This window comes from Doryrhamphus excisus, chromosome 17 (assembly GCF_030265055.1).
Source record: "Doryrhamphus excisus isolate RoL2022-K1 chromosome 17, RoL_Dexc_1.0, whole genome shotgun sequence".
Classification (NCBI taxonomy): Eukaryota; Metazoa; Chordata; class Actinopteri; order Syngnathiformes; family Syngnathidae; genus Doryrhamphus; species Doryrhamphus excisus.
Window position 1 is genome coordinate 7014580 of NC_080482.1, and position 18537 is coordinate 7033116.

General features: G+C 44.1%; 2 protein-coding genes across 3 annotated transcripts; both read right to left on the bottom strand.

Annotated features, from left to right (window-relative positions):
- Window positions 1–5972: 5972 nt before the first annotated feature.
- On the bottom strand, window positions 5973–10221 carry LOC131105260 (uncharacterized). The gene is made up of 4 exons (XM_058053195.1): window positions 9722–10221; window positions 8836–9615; window positions 7324–8040; window positions 5973–6658 (listed from the first exon to the last, which is right to left on the bottom strand). Exons 2-4 carry the CDS (start codon window positions 9154–9156, stop codon window positions 6107–6109), a joined length of 1590 nt encoding a protein of 529 aa, XP_057909178.1. The 5' UTR covers window positions 9157–9615; window positions 9722–10221; the 3' UTR covers window positions 5973–6106.
- A 201-nt stretch (window positions 10222–10422) lies between these two features.
- ino80e (INO80 complex subunit E) lies at window positions 10423–13004 on the bottom strand. Of its 2 annotated transcripts, XM_058053197.1 has the most exons (8): window positions 12921–13004; window positions 12520–12602; window positions 12375–12445; window positions 12255–12307; window positions 12101–12182; window positions 11792–11912; window positions 11482–11580; window positions 10423–11024 (listed from the first exon to the last, which is right to left on the bottom strand). In XM_058053197.1, the coding sequence occupies exons 1-8, from the start codon at window positions 12946–12948 to the stop codon at window positions 10809–10811; spliced, it is 753 nt and encodes a 250-aa protein (XP_057909180.1). In that variant the 5' UTR covers window positions 12949–13004; the 3' UTR covers window positions 10423–10808. The 2 variants fall into 2 exon arrangements, with proteins under 2 accessions (XP_057909180.1, XP_057909181.1); XM_058053198.1 differs by lacking the exon at window positions 11482–11580.
- Between the last annotated feature and the right edge of the window lie 5533 nt (window positions 13005–18537).

Below are 18537 nucleotides of genomic sequence, written 5' to 3' on the forward strand. Positions count from 1 at the left end.
GAACCAGGAAGGTGTCATTTAAACAACTCAAAAAAGGGCGAAAAATCGACAGCCGCGGACCTGAAAAACGGGCAAAAAACAAAGCGTCAGAAAAGTGGGATTTTTGGCCTTCTTTGGGTCCTGCCGGGACCCCTGATTAATGTGTGGTGGGTTTCGTCCACTTCCCGAACCAGGAAGGTGTCATTTAAACAACTCAAAAAAGGGCGAAAAATCAACAGCCGCGGACCTGAAAAACGGGCAAAAAACGAAGCGTCAGAAAAGTGGGATTTTTTTGCCTTCTTTGGGTCCTGCCGGGACCCCTGATTAATGTGTGGTGGGTTTCGTCCACTTCCCGAACCAGGAAGGGGTCATTTAAACAACTCAAAAAAGGGCGAAAAATCGACAGCCGCGGACCTGAAAAACGGGCAAAAAACGAAGAGTCAGAAAAGTGGGATTTTTTGCCTTCTTTGGGTCCTGCCGGGACCCCTGATTAATGTGTGGTGGGTTTCGTCCACTTCCCGAACCAGGAAGGTGTCATTTAAACAACTCAAAAAAGGGCGAAAAATCGACAGCCGCGGACCTGGAAAACGGGCAAAAAACGAAGCGTCAGAAAAGTGGGATTTTTTGCCTTCTTTGGGTCCTGCCGGGACCCCTGATTAATGTGTGGTGGGTTTCGTCCACTTCCCGAACCAGGAAGGTGTCATTTAAACAACTCAAAAAAGGGCGAAAAATCAACAGCCGCGGACCTGAAAAACGGGCAAAAAACGAAGCGTCAGAAAAGTGGGATTTTCTGCCTTCTTTGGGTCCTGCCGGGACCCCTGATTAATGTGTGGTGGGTTTCGTCCACTTCCCGAACCAGGAAGGTGTCATTTAAACAACTCAAAAAAGGGCGAAAAATCGACAGCCGCGGACCTGAAAAACGGGCAAAAAACGAAGCGTCAGAAAAGTGGGATTTTTTGCCTTCTTTGGGTCCTGCCGGGACCCCTGATTAATGTGTGGTGGGTTTCGTCCACTTCCCGAACCAGGAAGGGGTCATTTAAACAACTCAAAAAAGGGCGAAAAATCGACAGCCGCGGACCTGAAAAACGGGCAAAAAACGAAGCGTCAGAAAAGTGGGATTTTTTGCCTTCTTTGGGTCCTGCCGGGACCCCTGATTAATGTGTGGTGGGTTTCGTCCACTTCCCGAACCAGGAAGGGGTCATTTAAACAACTCAAAAAAGGGCGAAAAATCGACAGCCGCGGACCTGAAAAACGGGCAAAAAACGAAGAGTCAGAAAAGTGGGATTTTTTTCCTTCTTTGGGTCCTGCCGGGACCCCTGATTATTGTGTGGTGGGTTTCGTCCACTTCCCAAACCAGGAAGGTGTCATTTAAACAACTCAAAAAAGGGCGAAAAATCGACAGCCGCGGACCTGGAAACGGGCAAAAAACGAAGCGTCAGAAAAGTGGGATTTTTTGCCTTCTTTGGGTCCTGCCGGGACCCCTGATTAATGTGTGGTGGGTTTCGTCCACTTCCCGAACCAGGAAGGTGTCATTTAAACAACTCAAAAAAGGGTGAAAAATCGACAGCCGCGGACCTGAAAAACGGGCAAAAAACGAAGCGTCAGAAAAGTGGGATTTTTTGCCTTCTTTAGGTCCTGCCGGGACCCCTGATTAATGTGTGGTGGGTTTTGTCCACTTCCCGGACCAAGAAGGTGTCATTTAAACAACTCAAACAAAAGCGAAAAATCGACAGCCGCGGACCTGAAAAACGGGAAAAAAACGAAGCGTCAGAAAAGTGGGATTTTTTGCCTTCTTTAGGTCCTACCGGGACCCATGATTAATGTGTGGTGGGATTTGTGCACCTCCCGGACCAGAAAAGTGTTGTTTTGGCACCTCAAAAAAGGAGAATTCACGACAGCCGCGGACCTGAAAAACGGGCAAAAAACGAAGCGTCAAAAAAGTGGGATTTTTGGCCTTCTTTAGGTCCTACCGGGACCCATGATTAATGTGTGGTGGGATTTGTGCACCTCCTGGACCAGAAAAGTGTTGTTTTGGCACCTCAAAAAAGGAGAATTCACGACAGCCGCGGACCTGAAAAACGGGCAAAAAACGAAGCGTCAGAAAAGTGGGATTTTTTGCCTTCTTTAGGTCCTGCCGGGACCCCTGATTAATGTGTGGTGGGTTTTGTCCACTTCCCGGACCAGGAAGGTGTCATTTAAACAACTCAAAAAAAGGCGAAAAATCGACAGCCGCGGACCTGAAAAACAGGCAAAAAACGAAGCGTCAAAAAAGTGGGATTTTTTGCCTTCTTTAGGTCCTACCGGGACCCATGATTAATGTGTAGTGGGTTTTGTCCACTTCCCGGACCAGGAAGGTGTCATTTAAACAACTCAAACAAAGGCGAAAAATCGACAGCCGCGGACCTGAAAAATGGGCAAAAATCGAAGCGTCAGAAAAGTGGGACTTTTTGCCTTCTTTAGGTCCTACCGGGACCCCTGATTAATGTGTGGTGGGTTTTGTCCACTTCCCGGACCAGGAAGGTGTCATTTAAACAACTCAAAAAAAGGCGAAAAATCGACAGCCGCGGGACCTGAAAAACGGGCAAAAAACGAAGCGGCAGAAAAGTGGGATTTTTTGCCTTCTTTAGGTCCTACCGGGACCCATGATTAATGTGTGGTGGGTTTTGTCCACTTCCCGGACCAGGAAGGTGTCATTTAAACAACTCAAACAAAGGCGAAAAATCGACAGTCGCGGACCTGAAAAACGGGCAAAAAACGAAGCGTCAAAAAAGTGGGATTTTTTGCCTTCTTTAGGTCCTACCGGGACCCATGATTAATGTGTGGTGGGATTTGTGCACCTCCTGGACCAGAAAAGTGTTGTTTTGGCACCTCAAAAAAGGAGAATTCACGACAGCCGCGGACCTGAAAAACGGGCAAAAAACGAAGCGTCAGAAAAGTGGGATTTTTGGCCTTCTTTAGGTCCTGCCGGGACCCCTGATTAATGTGTGGTGGGTTTTGTCCACTTCCCGGCCCAGGAAGGTGTCATTTAAAGAACTCAAACAAAGGCGAAAACTCGACAGCCGCGGACCTGAAAAACGGGAAAAAAACGAAGCGTCAAAAAAGTGGGATTTTTTGCCTTCTTTAGGTCCTGCCGGGACCCATGATTAATGTGTGGTGCGTTTTGTCCACTTCCCGGCCCAGGAAGGTGTCATTTAAAGAACTCAAACAAAGGCGAAAACTCGACAGCCGCGGACCTGAAAAACGGGAAAAAAACGAAGCGTCAAAAAAGTGGGATTTTTTGCCTTCTTTAGGTCCTGCCGGGACCCATGATTAATGTGTGGTGGGATTTGTGCACCTCCTGGACCAGAAAAGTGTTGTTTTGGCACCTCAAAAAAGGAGAATTCACGACAGCCGCGGACCTGAAAAACGGGCAACAAACGAAGCGTCAGAAAAGTGGGATTTTTGGCCTTCTTTAGGTCCTGCCGGGACCCCTGATTAATGTGTGGTGGGTTTTGTCCACTTCCCGGACCAGGAAGGTGTCATTTAAACAACTCAAACAAAGGCGAAAAATCGACAGCCGCGGACCTGAAAAACGGGAAAAAAACGAAGCGTCAGAAAAGTGGGATTTTTTGCCTTCTTTAGGTCCTGCCGGGACCCCTGATTAATGTGTGGTGGGTTTTGTCCACTTCCCGGACAAAGAAGGTGTCATTTAAACAACTCAAACAAAGGCGAAAAATCGACAGCCGCGGACCTGAAAAACGGGCAAAAAACGAAGCGTCAGAAAAGTGGGATTTTTTGCCTTCTTTAGGTCCTACCGGGACCCATGATTAATGTGTGGTGGGATTTGTGCACCTCCCGGACCAGAAAAGTGTTGTTTTGGCACCTCAAAAAAGGAGAATTCACGACAGCCGCGGACCTGAAAAACGGGCAAAAAACAAAGCGTCAAAAAAGTGGGATTTTTTGCCTTCTTTAGGTCCTACCGGGACCCCTGATTAATGTGTGGTGGGATTTGTCCACTTCCCGGCCCAGGAAGGTGTCATTTAAACAACTCAAAGGCGAAAACTCGACAGCCGCGGACCTGAAAAACGGGCAAAAAACGAAGCGTCAAAAAAGTGGGATTTTTTCCCTTCTTTAGGTCCTGCCGGGACCCCTGATTAATGTGTGGTGGGTTTTGTCCACTTCCCGGACCAAGAAGGTGTCATTTAAACAACTCAAACAAAGGCGAAAAATCGACAGCCGCGGACCTGAAAAACGAGCAAAAAACGAAGCGTCAGAAAAGTGGGATTTTTTGCCTTCTTTAGGTCCTACCGGGACCCATGATTAATGTGTGGTGGGATTTGTGCACCTCCTGGACCAGAAAAGTGTTGTTTTGGCACCTCAAAAAAGGAGAATTCACGACAGCCGCGGACCTGAAAAACGGGCAAAAAACGAAGCGTCAGAAAAGTGGGATTTTTTGCCTTCTTTAGGTCCTACCGGGACCCCTGATTAATGTGTGGTGGGATTTGTCCACTTCCCGGACCAGGAAGGTGTCATTTAAACAACTCAAACAAAGGCGTAAAATCGACAGCCGCGGACCTGAAAAACGGGCAAAAAACGAAGCGTCAGAAAAGTGGGATTTTTTGCCTTCTTTAGGTCCTGCCGGGACCCCTGATTAATGTGTGGTGGGTTTTGTCCACTTCCCGGACCAGGAAGGTGTCATTTAAACAACTCAAACAAAGGCGAAAAATCGACAGCCGCGGACCTGAAAAACGGGCAAAAAACGAAGCGTCAGAAAAGTGGGATTTTTTGCCTTCTTTCGGTCCTGCCGGGACCCATGATTAATGTGTGGTGGGATTTGTGCACCTCCTGGACCAGAAAAGTGTTGTTTTGGCACCTCAAAAAAGGAGAATTCACGACAGCCGCGGACCTGAAAAACGGGCAAAAAACGAAGCGTCAGAAAAGTGGGATTTTTTGCCTTCTTTAGGTCCTGCCGTGACCCCTGATTAATGTGTGGTGGGTTTTGTCCACTTCCCGGACCAGGAAGGTGTCATTTAGACAACTCAAAAAAAGGCGAAAAATCGACAGCCGCGGACCTGAAAAACAGGCAAAAAACGAAGCGTCAAAAAAGTGGGATTTTTTGCCTTCTTTAGGTCCTACCGGGACCCATGATTAATGTGTAGTGGGTTTTGTCCACTTCCCGGACCAGGAAGGTGTCATTTAAACAACTCAAACAAAGGCGAAAAATCGACAGCCGCGGACCTGAAAAATGGGCAAAAATCGAAGCGTCAGAAAAGTGGGACTTTTTGCCTTCTTTAGGTCCTACCGGGACCCCTGATTAATGTGTGGTGGGTTTTGTCCACTTCCCGGACCAGGAAGGTGTCATTTAAACAACTCAAACAAAGGCGAAAAATCGACAGCCGCGGACCTGAAAAACGGGCAAAAAACGAAGCGTCAGAAAAGTGGGATTTTTTGCCTTCTTTAGGTCCTGCCGGGACCCCTGATTAATGTGTGGTGGGATTTGTGCACCTCCTGGACCAGAAAAGTGTTGTTTTGGCACCTCAAAAAAGGAGAATTCACGACAGCCGCGGACCTGAAAAACGGGCAAAAAACGAAGTGTCAAAAAAGTGGGATTTTTTGCCTTCTTTAGGTCCTACCGGGACCCATGATTAATGTGTAGTGGGTTTTGTCCACTTCCCGGACCAGGAAGGTGTCATTTAAACAACTCAAACAAAGGCGAAAAATCGACAGCCGCGGACCTGAAAAACGGGCAAAAAACGAAGCGTCAGAAAAGTGGGATTTTTTGCCTTCTTTCGGTCCTGCCGGGACCCATGATTAATGTGTGGTGGGATTTGTGCACCTCCTGGACCAGAAAAGTGTTGTTTTGGCACCTCAAAAAAGGAGAATTCACGACAGCCGTGGACCTGAAAAACGGGCAAAAATCGAACCGTCGTTCGATTTTAAACTGTTGTTTAAACACATTGAAGGTGAAAATGTGTGATCATCCTATTAAAACAATAAAGGAACAACCAACGACATAGAATCCTTCTTCTCTTAATGACACAAGAGAGGTTATCAGCAACAACAAATGTTTAACAAATATTTTTTCAACAGGAAATTGAATAAAATATCTATTCTTATTCATTGTTAATTCATTTTAAAACGTTAGCTTCTACTCAGGCAACTCAAATTGCACATTGGTGTGGATTGTTTCCGTCTCCCGTCCAAAGCCTTCTGTGACCGCACCAAACACCACATTCACCACCCCGAAGATGATACTGCCCCCCACAATGAACACACTGAAAACCCCACTTCCACTTCTCCATGCCAGCTTTCCCAGCCCCCCACCCACGGCCGCAGCCTGATCCCCCATCTCCATCGCCACTGTTCCTACGTAGTCCCCGCTCTGCTCCAGCAGACGCCCTCCGAAAAACCTGGTCACCCACCAGGTGTTATCCAGGGCATCGCCAAAGATCCCCAGTGTGTCACCAGCCAGCGTCCCCATGCCTGTGACACCCGTGTAGCAGCAGTTCAGGAGCTCCCCCAGCATGGAGGAGATACAGTGGTAGAGGCCGTAGACGCAACTCTTGCCCATACCAAACAGGTTTTCTACAGTCCAGTGCATCCAAGAAAAGAGGTCAGAGGTCAGGAGGTAGAAGAGGGAGACCGTATCTCCTGGGAGGGCCGAGAGAACTCCAAGGTCTTCCTGAAGAACATAAGTCACCTGGATAATGACAAAATACATTTTTTTTAATTATACATATATATATATACATATATATGTATATATATACATATATATGTATATATATACATATATATATACATATATATATACACACACATATATATATATATATATATATATATATATTATAAACATAAATACAATACAATACATTATAATATAATATATAAATAAAAATTGAGTGATATGAAATAGGCCAGAAATGTGCTATAAAAATATATAATATATATATAATATATATAATAATAATATATAATAATATAATATATAATATAATAAATAAAATAAATAACACAATAAAATACATAACACAGCATTTATCAATGTTTATAATAAAATACACAGCACTTTCAAAATGTTTTTAAATTATACATATATAATAAATATAATAAATATAATAAATACAATAAATATAATAAATATAATAAATATAATAAATATAATAAATATAATATATAAATAAAAATTGAGTGATATGAAATAGGCCAGTAATGTGCTATAAAAATAAATATAATAAATAAAGTAAATAATAACATTTATGAATGTAATTACTTAAAATTAGATGAGGATATAATTACATAATGTACTTTTTAAAAATCATAAAAATAAGCCAAAAAAAAAGCTAAAATGCTCTCATTCACCTGTCCAGGAAACTGTGTGATTCTGGAGAAGACGGGCCAAAGTGGAGCTTTGAGGATGGTCAAAGTGGTGGAGATGATGGACATCACAATGCTGCTGGAATTTGCATCTTTCTGCTCAGCGCCTGCCTCATCATAATGTGTCAAAACTGCCTCTTCTCCCGTATTTGTCGTTTCTCCACTGCTACGCTCTGATGTGTGTGCAGATTCCTCTGCCTCGTTTGCTTCGGAGTCCCGCTCTTCCAAAGTTAGATCTTGACTTGTGGAGTGTACTTCCGTAGAATCTGCAGTCGACTCCTCTGTGTTCTCTGTTTCTGCCTCAGTGGGAAGCCTCATTGTGACACCTGCAGACTCCACATCTGCTCCATCACAGCCTCCGGAGAACAGCTCCTCCACTCCCAGCAGCTCCTGCAGTTCCTTCATGCTCACCTGCCGTTGACCTTCATCATCTGTGGCACTGATCAACCCCACACTGAAACTGCCTTTCCCTCCCGGGACTGAGCAACACATGGCAGACCACAGCGGTGGGGCCTGACACCCCCTAGTGGCGGTCAGGATGTAGAGATCCCCGCTTAAAGAAGAGCATTGTGGAGAGATAGTGGAGTGGACCAGCGTGGAGACAGCTGAGTCCCAGCGTTGGAGGGGGGCGTCTTCAGATGACGATGCATCATTGCCTCCTTTGAGAAGGGCTGGAATGAACACTCCATCTTCTTTAAGTGCCTGTGTGACACAAAAACAACCGTTTACATGTAATGAAAGAGGTTTCTATTTATTTGAGGAATTGAAAATAAAGTACAAAATAATCTGGCATGTCTGGCAAGTATTACATTACCTAAATATCCATTTCCTATGTCACAGTAAATCCCACATATTGTCAAACAACCATTCACATTCACATTCATACCTATGGACAATTTGGAGTCACCAATTAACCTAGCATGTTTTTGGAATGTGGGAGGAAACCGGAGTACACGGAGAAAACCCACGCATGCACAGGGAGAACATGCAAACTCCACACAGAGATGGCTGAGGGTGGAATTGAACTCAGGTCTCCTAGCTGCGAGGCCTGCATGCTAACCACTTCACCGCCATGCAGCCTAGTTTTTAATGTTATTCATTCATTCATTTTCTACCGCTTTTTCCTCACGAGGGTCGCGGGGGGTGCTGGAGCCTATCCCAGCTGTCTTCGGCCGAGAGGCGGGGTACACCCTGGACTGGTCGCCAGCCAATCACAGGGCACATATCGACAAACAACCATTCACACTCACATTCATACCTATGGACAATTTGGAGTCGCCAATTAACCTAGCATGTTTTTGGAATGTGGGAGGAAACCAGAGTACCCGAAGAAAACCCACGCATGCACGGGGAGAACATGCAAACTCCACACAGAGATGGCTGAGGGTGGAATTGAACTCAGGTCTCCTAGCTGCGAACCGTTCCCCCGCCGTGCAGCTTAGTTTTTAAAGTTATGCCAATTATTTTTTGTCATTCCATGAAGTGTACCGCCCTTACCACAAGCTCCTCCCCGTCCCGTCCTGGCGTCTCTGTCCATCCGTGGCTGAGATGCAGGGCCGAGCCGACAGCTGTGTCACAGCCGGGCCTGTGGAGAGTGGCGAAGTCAAAGCCGTTGGGTAATCTGTGACACCGAGGGTGCAGCAGCGGCGTTCTCTCAGAACCATCTATGGGAGGCGTCTGTTTGTAGAAGCTGTGACTGCAGAGGCTGAAGTCTGCTTCCTCTGTGTTGTCCTCAGCTGTCAGTGACAGGCCCCAGCCTTGCACTGGGCCTAGCAAGGCCAGGGCCCACACAGCAGCAGCTGCAGCAGCCGTCAGCATAGTGGTGGTGGTGGTGGTGAGCTCAGCAAATCTGCCCACTCTGTCTCACAAAGCCATGCAGTGTGAGAGGGCAATAAATGATTCCTTCCTGTATTCCTCACGCTCGTCTCGCTCCCAAAACCATGTTGTAAGTCCCTACAACAGGCTCAATCTTGCTTTCATTGGACGTCTCACTCCCCTCTATGTCAGTTCCATCTGCTAACTCTCCCTTTTTTTTTTAACTTTGTCCCTCCCTCTTCATCATCTCCATGGTGACACCTTTAATGTAGTGCACACACAAAGTTCACACCCTCCAAAAGCTGCCGGTTACCTGAAAGTCCGCATTCCCAAACAATAGTCGCCCAATTGCTGTTCATTTCTTTGGTAAGTCACGTTCTTGGAGGTGTCGACTACGGAACAAGTCAAACAGGTGCCTAAACTACACCACATGTAACAGAAATTGCCTTAATAGCTGTAATCCTGCAGATTGGAAGACAAAACACAGTATTTTATGAAGCACAGTGCATGAATATTATAAACACGCTAGTTAGGACATGATGTTGCAAACACAGCAAAACCTCATTACCCCCCTTGTGCGTGTGTCAGATAAAACACACAAACAGCTTGCAGTATTCAGGGCCTCTCTCTTTAGTTAGAAGTGGAATCCAGCCAGACTGCCTTCATATTGCTTAAGAGCGAGGGCAAACACGAGCCAAGTGCACCTCCCCTGGGCTTCTGTCAAGAACTTGATCAAGATTGCTTCTTTGGGTTGCAGAGTAAAACATTAAATCACAGTTTTACAGGAATGTACACACAGGCTGCAACACAGTAGAGAATGAGCTGCAGGGTGTGATTGTGTAGGTGTGGCACAAAAATGCATGACATTTGTGACACTTTCACTAGAATAAATAGTGACATAAGACCATTTGATAGGAACAACATTTTTGAGATGTACAGTTGACTGGTGTCAACATTGTAAACAATTGAAGCTGACAGACTAATATATTCATTCACATATGGAGAGGCTCAGTCATTCATTTTCTACTGTTTATCCTCACGAGGGTCGCGGGGGTGCTAGAGCCTATCCCAGCTGTCTTCGGGCGAGAGGCTGAGTACACCCTAGACTGGTTGCCAGCCAATCACAGGGCACATATTAGACAAACAACCATTCATACTCACTATGGAGAGGCTATTTATTCAATTTTATTTTAAATCATCTATCAAATGACCTCAATGTAAATTGTGCTTTCTGATAATTGTTTTATCACACAATGCAAATAAGCCATGTTTTTATGGTGTTTCAAAGTGATGCTGCATTTCGGCAAAGTTACCACAAGGGGGAGCACTAACTAAACAGGACAAAATTATTTGCTTATTTTTAAATGGTCAAACTTAAATACGGCAGATTTCCACTAAAATATAACATGTTTCCCATTATGGATTAACCTGCAATTTGAAAATTTTGCCATCAACTTCCATAAACGTACATAGAGTACATAGGCTCAATAGCAGTGACCTCTGACCTCTCATAAATCACCACATACACATTGCTGTAGGTGCCATTATGTCTAAACCCTTTTGACCACATGGTGTTTTTCACATTCAGCAATTCAGTCCAATTCAGTCCATCCTCTCCTTATGCAATATATACACACACACACACATAGTCAATCTCACTCATTAGGGATGTCAATGACTAGCTCTGCCTCGTCTCCTTCGCCTCTGTCTTCATCTCCTCTGTCGCTGTCGGCATCGCTGTCTCCCTCCTCGTCGGCAGCGTCCCCGCTGAGCATCTGTCTAGGTACCCAGCTGAAAGGCCCGCTGGCCGCCGAAGCAGCAGTTGCCGCCGCCGGCCCCGATTGGTAATTAGCTGCCATTGGTGTGACGACCTAACGGGCGGTCGGAAAAAACAAAATGTGTGAGACTCATGAATGTGAGACTCATGAATGACATACGGTGCTGGAAGGAGGGGATGAATGAATGCTATACACAGAATGAATCACAAAGATATTGATGGCCACAACAAAAAACATTAATTCCTAATAAATAAAATTTGATGTAGGAATTACTTTTTTTTGTCATTGTTTGTGAATGTTTTTCTGCAGCCCGATTTGGCACTGCAAACAGATCGGTACCGGGCCACGGCTTGTGGTAGGGGATCTCTAATATAGAGGGTCTAGTACTTGCATTTCTGCTGTAAGTTCTTAAAAACAGCAGCATGCTGCTGTTATGTAATGGATTTTGGACTTATTGCAGTTTAACAATTGAGTTTCATATATGCTGGTATATATGAACTGCACCGTTCCAGTATTGTATAGTATTTGCCCCATTTCTTCCCCATCTCACCTTCCCCGTAGTGTCTTTCTTGCCTTTGGGCACCTTTGTTTTCCTCTCTTTCTTCACTTGTTCAGCTTGTGGAGCCAAATACTCTGGTGGGAAGGGCATCTGCCACCAGTGTAAGCCGCCCCGTATGAGCACACATGCACACAATGGGAACGCATCACATGAAACATGCAAAAAAATAAAAATAAAGGGACCAAAAATGAATAATGCAACAAATGATATTGAATAGACACATAAATTAAGTTATAGTAATGATAAATAAGAAAAAAAATAGGATGCGGTGACTGGATAAGAGGGAAAAATGTACACTCACAGTGTTGAGGTAAGGTCCTGAGCCTGAGGACTGCAAGGGGTGAACACCTGAACGGGACAGCAGGGAGAGATGAGGCAACGAAGATGATGACGGTAGACACATCCCCGAGCTACTTCTTCGCCTGAAAAAAATAAAACACAAAGCAAAAATCAAAACCACATTAGAGTATCATTCAACAAGCATCAACTGATTAACTCTGTTGGGCTTTTTTTTTAGCTGGTTTAGATTCTTTTTACACTTGAATGGCACTTAAAAACACAACAGTTTGATTGTAAAATGGACTACAGGAAGTGTATTCTCAAGACTTACTTCTTTGGGCCTTCTCGTTCTCTGTCCCTCTCCCTAAGCACTTCTCCCTCGCTGTTTTCCGAAGAAACAGTTGCATCTGAATCTAAACAATAGGACAACAATCATGAAAACACAGTAGCAGAGAGCTCAACAATTTGCTGGTTGCCATGACTACCTGAGGAGTCTTCATCTACCCTCTCATAGTGCAGCAGTCGGTCAAGAAGGAAGCTGAAACGCACCGACAACTGTGTTATTAAACATAAGCAAATCAAATAAACACTGTCCATTTTGTTACCTTTTGTCTCTGGAAACTTTGAGGAGCTTTCTCTGTGCCCTCCTCAGTTCCTCTTGAAAGCATTCGTGTTCCTAAAAATGGAAGAACTTAAAAGTCATACTCAGTAGGAAAACACCTATAAGAAAACTGTGATTTCGTTACGTACATAAACGAGAAATTTCAACTTCCGTTTGAGATTTCTGTACTTCCGCTTGTAGTCGACTTCCACGTCCGGTTGACCGTTCATTTCTGAAACACATCACAGAATTTAAAAGCGAAATCTCAAGACGCGAGAAAACTTCAGATTCAATTGATATATTTGTACTCATTTAATGAACACTTGGTATTTCATTAACACTTACGTTAGCAGCCTGAGAAACACAAACTAGGCTAAGCTAGCTGAACACGTTAGCTTTTGTTGCTAGCTCCCCAAAAACATCCCAAAATCTCTACATGCATCCCATAATCTCTAGAAAGGCGCTCTGTGTTTGTTTCGAAAACTACGCTATCGTAAATTCAACCACAATACAACATATAACTAAGAAAGAAACCAAAACATCTTGATACCTCTTCCTTGAGTCTGTCTTAGCGACATGTTGTTGTGTTTCCGCCGTGTGCGTCATTACGTCACGTTACGTCATGGATGAGCGAAGTGGGCGTGTCTTCCCATATGGACCCAATATTGGATACGTGCATTATGCGCAACCATATAAGAAATACATTTTTATTTATCCGCCTTTTGAAAAAAAATAGCATCAAAATTAAAATTAAAGTTTTCATAATATACGTATAATATTTCAATACTTATTTTAATGTCAATATTTTATTTCATTATATTTTGATAACAAAGTTTTCATCATATATAAACATAAATCTGATTTTAAAAAAATCCACTGAATTATTGTACAAATTCAAACTGTATAAGCAGATATTAAACATTGTTTTACACAATAATAGCAACATGTGATAACATAAGTTTTTATTTCAGTGTTATCACAGTGTCCCTTTTATACCTGCCTCATAGTCGACTACACATCGCATCGCATCTCTTGGCCGGACCCTGCACCATGAATTATAGATGAGAGAGACTTTTGCAGGGGTGAGTAATCCTGCTTCAGTGCACTGTTAGATCCCATGGTGTGTTCAAGGGGTGATAAGGGTACAGCTACAATAAAACTACAATATTCTAAAATTGTAAGGCCACAAAACTAGAAGCAGGGATGTTTAATATGGCGATAGACTCCAGAAATGCTGACGGAAGGTTTAGTGACAGTGGCTATTCCTCAGACAGTGCAATGTCACCAAGTGTGCACATCATGCCAAAGAGCCCGGGCTCGTCGGCATGGCAACGAGCTCTTGCACACACCCATAGTGACAGTGTCATTTCTAGTACACACTAAAACCCCACAAAGATGACCTTTTCTTTTCACACGGTGTGAAATTCACACATTTGAAGAAGGAAGTGAGGACTCCGGGGTGCCATTCCCACTAAAAAAAATGATGCAGTATGATTTGGGAACAGCAGTAGCACTGCACTGGCTCCAATCAATGAGGCGCCATGTAAATCTAAACATGAAACTCAGTATCTTCCCACCATCATTTCCCTGCCCTTTGTTTTCCCAAAATAGCCTCTTCTTTGTCTGCTGCCATTAATCACATGGTGCCAAACACTGAGCCAGTAATGTAAAACCCTCCAGGAAGCTGCAAGCTCACCCACCACCCCTTACTTTTAAATGGAACATTCTCTGACCTTGCTTGATGTTCTATTCGTGTTTTGCAGGCATGTAGTTGATTGGTCTAAGATGGATCCTCTTTCATTGCATGGGTCCTCTTACTTTTGATATGATCCTGTGTTGTGCACGGTAGAATGTACCATAACTACACCAGCAATGTTAGCATTTCTGGATCTCCTGTTACAGTTCTGATGTAGCAATTTTGCATGATATCTTTGTAAAAAGGATAATGTCTTCATTGTCTTCATTGACCAAAATTGAATGGATTCTTGCCTACTCCTCCACAAAAAGTCTCTTTTACACAAAGATCCTATAAAATAGCTGCATTAAAACAGGAATGATATTGATTTATATAACTTTTATGCCACAACAGCAACACAACATCCGGCAATTAGATCATGTGAGAGCCAGGTGACGTCAGAAAGAGACAACAGCATGCAACATACAATTCAAAAGTCCCGGCTTCCTGGTATTTCCACTCGAAAGGCTACAATTCTACTTTGGAAGCCAACCTTGGTTATCTCTGTTGTGTTTACAGAATAGCAATTGAGAAATGCTGGATTTTGCATTGGTAATAAAAAATAGAGTAGATCAGGTAGGGTTAGAAACAGAAAAACACTTATTTATAACACTTTATTTACTTAAAGGCACACTAAACAAAGAGAGAAAGCCTCCATGTAAGATTTGTATTGTGATGACAACTTCTTATCAGACTAAGAGATTTCTATATTTCTATTTTTGTGCAAGGTTTAAATCCTCCTTTGGGATGTTGTGATGTGAATCATGTTCAATGTACTTTTTGGAATTAGAAAATAAAAATGAAGCCGCAGGGCACAATTAGCTTCTGGGCTGGACTTCATTTTCTCCCGCTTATCGCGTGGGGTGCCAATCACAGGGCACATATAGACAAACAACCATTCACACTCACATTCATACCTATGGACAATTTGGAGTCGCCAATTAACCTAGCATGTTTTTGGAATGTGGGAGGAAACCGGAGTACCCGGAGAAAACCCACGCATGCACGGGGAGAACATGCAAATTCCACACAGAGATGGCCGAGGGTGGAATTGAACTCGGGTCTCCTAGCTGTTAGGCCTACATGCTAACCACTCTTGCTCCATGCAGGACTTTGGACCTCACTGTGAAATTGATTCTTAAAAATCCCAATAAAACTATGATTCTTGTATTACAACTTTTTATCTCAAAGAAATACAACTATGCAGTATATTTACTCTTATGACATTAAAAAATATTAATAAAGTGTGGCACAAAAACGTCTCTAGTTATCATATAATTAACTATCCTACCATTATTTTGACAGACTATAATGAATGATAATACCTTTTAATTAAAAAAAAGAATAAAATGTAATTACATGTTGCCAAATTCTCCTTTATCCATGAGCAGGCGGGGTGTGTGGTCAGTGTCAGGGCTGTAGTACAAGCATACCAAGGAGCTGTTGAGCACCAGGCTGTTTTTCCCAATGAAGCAGGCTCACAAAGTTCTGGTGCTCTGAGATGACAGGAAATGAAGCCACGCATCACACAGTTCAGCCGGGAGGCCCGTGGTTGTGAATCACATTATGCTGTTAGAGACCATCACCGCTTCCAGAAGCCATTACGGAAAGCTGAGAGTGATTAGCAGGCAAGATGACAACATAACAACAAGAGTGTAATGGTACCATTGTGATGAGTCATCACTTTTGCTTTGCACTCACCGATGACGCGGAGACACACTTCGGGCATCTCTGATGGTGTAGCTGCCCTCGTCGGCTCGTCACTGTCTTCAGGATGACATGGTGGTCACTGATGCTGAATCGACCCTGGTAGCCCTCTATGGCCACGCCCATCATTGTCCTATGAATATTGTCTCTGAACTTACCTGAGAGATATTTGCACTCCTGCGGCAACAGCATGTTATTGCGACTGCCCGCATTTATCCCGCAGCGTAACAATCTAGCAAAGGGGACCTATTATGCTCATTTTCTGCACTTTGCATTGAGTTGTGGACTCCTATAGAGCATCTACACACAATAACCTGCACAGAAAGCTTTCTAGGCCTTCCAGATTGTGAACCTCTTCACGGTCTGTTTAATTTACTGTACTCCACAGCCGGCTTTCCTTTGGGTATGCCCATTCCGCTAATAAGTCACACTCCCAAGCGCTCCTGAGGACTTCTGGATAGGTACGCTTTTGCTAATCGACTTCATTGCCTGAAACAACACTTGAATTTGTTGTAGTATTTGGTTGCAAGGCGTGAAAATTAAAACATGCTTTAGGCTAAAAGTGGCTAAGAGACCCGAGTTCAATTCCATCCTCTCTGTGTATAGTTTGCATGTTCTCCCCGTCCGTGCATGCGTGGGTTTTCTCCGGGTACTCCGGTTTCCTCCCACATTCCAAAAACATGCTAGGTTAATTGGCGACTCCAAATTGTCCATAGGTATGAATGTGAGTGTGAATGGTTGTTTGTCTATATGTGCCCTGTGATTGGCTGGTGACCAGTCCAGGGTGTACCCCGCCTCTTGCCCGAAAACAGCTGGGATAGGTTCCAGCACTCCCCACAACCCTTGTGAGGATAAGCGGTAGAAAATGAATGAATGAATGAATAGGCTAAAAGCATTAAAAAAAACATGTGATCGGCATATGCCAATAAATGACTTTCAAAGCCAATCACAAAAGCCGATCACCTCTTGATGGGTATTGGTTGATTACACTCCTGGATGAATGGAATCATGATTAAAAAAAACTGATTGGAGCATCCCTAGTGTCGTTAACGACCATTGTTGCAAGCCAATGGAATACTACCAAGCGTGATTTTGTCCAAATTACTGTCATTGGCTGGATGGCATCTGGTTGGCTTCCACACTGAGGGGCCTGTACTCCAGACAGATGGGGGGCCAACACACCCAACAGTGTAATATGGTAGTTTTCCCTATATTTAATGGTCTGCTAGCTAGGAGATAAACGCAGAGTGTTTGCCACTTAACATGAAAGGAAGCAGAAAGAATAATTACAGCGAATTACAGCAAAGTTCCTGACTCTCTGAATCCACAAATGTTGGGGCTGGAATTCAACGGAAGTAAAGACAGCAGAGACGGAAGAAGAATTGGCTGTTGCTGATGTTGCAGTTGCTAAAAGAGCTGGCTGGAAGCTCCACGAAGAGAAGACACACAATCACAATATGAACACACACACACCTCCTCGTCAGCTGGCAACACACCACAAACTCCATATGGCACAGCTTCCACATATTACTGCACTGCGGTCGCCTTTATCCACGCTTGGTTTCAACCCACTGCTGCCCTCCATGCTTGAATTCATCTCCCATTTTGCTTATTTGTACGTCTTCTTTGATGCTACTTTTATGGTTTAGTAGTGAAGTATAAGTTAACTGAGGCCTTCTATTACATTGTGTGTTCCTCATGTGTTATTTCTGGTTGCACCGTGAGTGAGATAAACATTTGGATGGTTGTCCATAACTCAAACTCAAGTGAGATGTGTCTGACATCCCGCGAGTCCTTCACGGTGTGCACTCCCTCGTCTACAGAGTTGATGGTAAGGTACCTTGAGGTGGGTGTCAGTTTTGTTCCTCCCCGCATCAGGACCACATCTGGAGAGTATGGAGCTGACCTGATCGTACGTGGATAGCATTCATTCATTCATTTTCTAACGCTTATCCTCACAAGGGTCGTGGGTGTGCTGGAGCCTATCCCAGCTGTCCTCTGGCAAGAGGCGGGGTACACCCTGGACTGGTCGCCAGCCAATCACAGGGCACTTATAAACAACCATTCTGCAATGCAAACAACCATTCACACTCACATTCATACCTATGGACAATTTGGAGTCGCCAATTAACCTAGCATGTTTTTGGAATGTGGGAGGAAACCAGAGTACCCGGAGAAAACCCACACATGCACGGGGAGAACATGCAAACTTCACACAGAGATGCCTGAGAGTGGAATCGAACTCAGGTCTCCTGGCTGTGTGGCCTGCACGCTAACCAAAATCCTCACCATGGAACGTCATGCTGATTGGTTAGTCTTGCAGGAATGCAGGACTTTAATCCATGAAATAAAACTCCAGTTTCTCCAGTTGTTTTCTAATCGACTGATTTTCCAAGAGAATGTCCAGATTGGTAAAAATATTCCTGAGATCCGGAGTAGAATACTGAGCAGGAAGAAGGACAAATGTATTAAATACATTATTAATATCCAAAGGTTCCGTATAATGTCTGCTCCAATTTTAATCTATGGGATACCAAAAACCTAGGGAGCTTCAGCGTCCATGGCAGATGTACCCTGCTCGGAAAAAAATGCCATGTCAAGGTTATCGAAGCTGAAAACAAGGCGTTAGGCCTAATGCCCGGGGCACGGCGCTGGCGCTAGGGTTGAGTGACATGTTTGACTGACCTTCATTGAAGTGAGAATGATAACAACGACTACACAGCGA

Excerpts from the sequence above, each read along its gene's own strand:
- LOC131105260 (XM_058053195.1), bottom strand. The coding sequence starts at position 9,156 with ATGCTGACGGCTGCTGCAGCTGCTGCTGTGTGGGCCCTGGCCTTGCTA. Across the intron at positions 8,041-8,835 it reads GGGACGGGGAGGAGCTTGTG|GCACTTAAAGAAGATGGAGT; the intron begins GTAAGGGCGGTA and ends TGTGTCACACAG. Across the intron at positions 6,659-7,323 it reads TCACACAGTTTCCTGGACAG|GTGACTTATGTTCTTCAGGA; the intron begins GTGAATGAGAGC and ends GTCATTATCCAG.
- ino80e (XM_058053197.1), bottom strand. The coding sequence starts at position 12,948 with ATGTCGCTAAGACAGACTCAAGGAAGAG. Across the intron at positions 11,581-11,791 it reads CAGGACCTTACCTCAACACT|ATGCCCTTCCCACCAGAGTA; the intron begins GTGAGTGTACAT and ends CACTGGTGGCAG. Across the intron at positions 11,025-11,481 it reads AGAAAGACACTACGGGGAAG|GTCGTCACACCAATGGCAGC; the intron begins GTGAGATGGGGA and ends ACCGCCCGTTAG.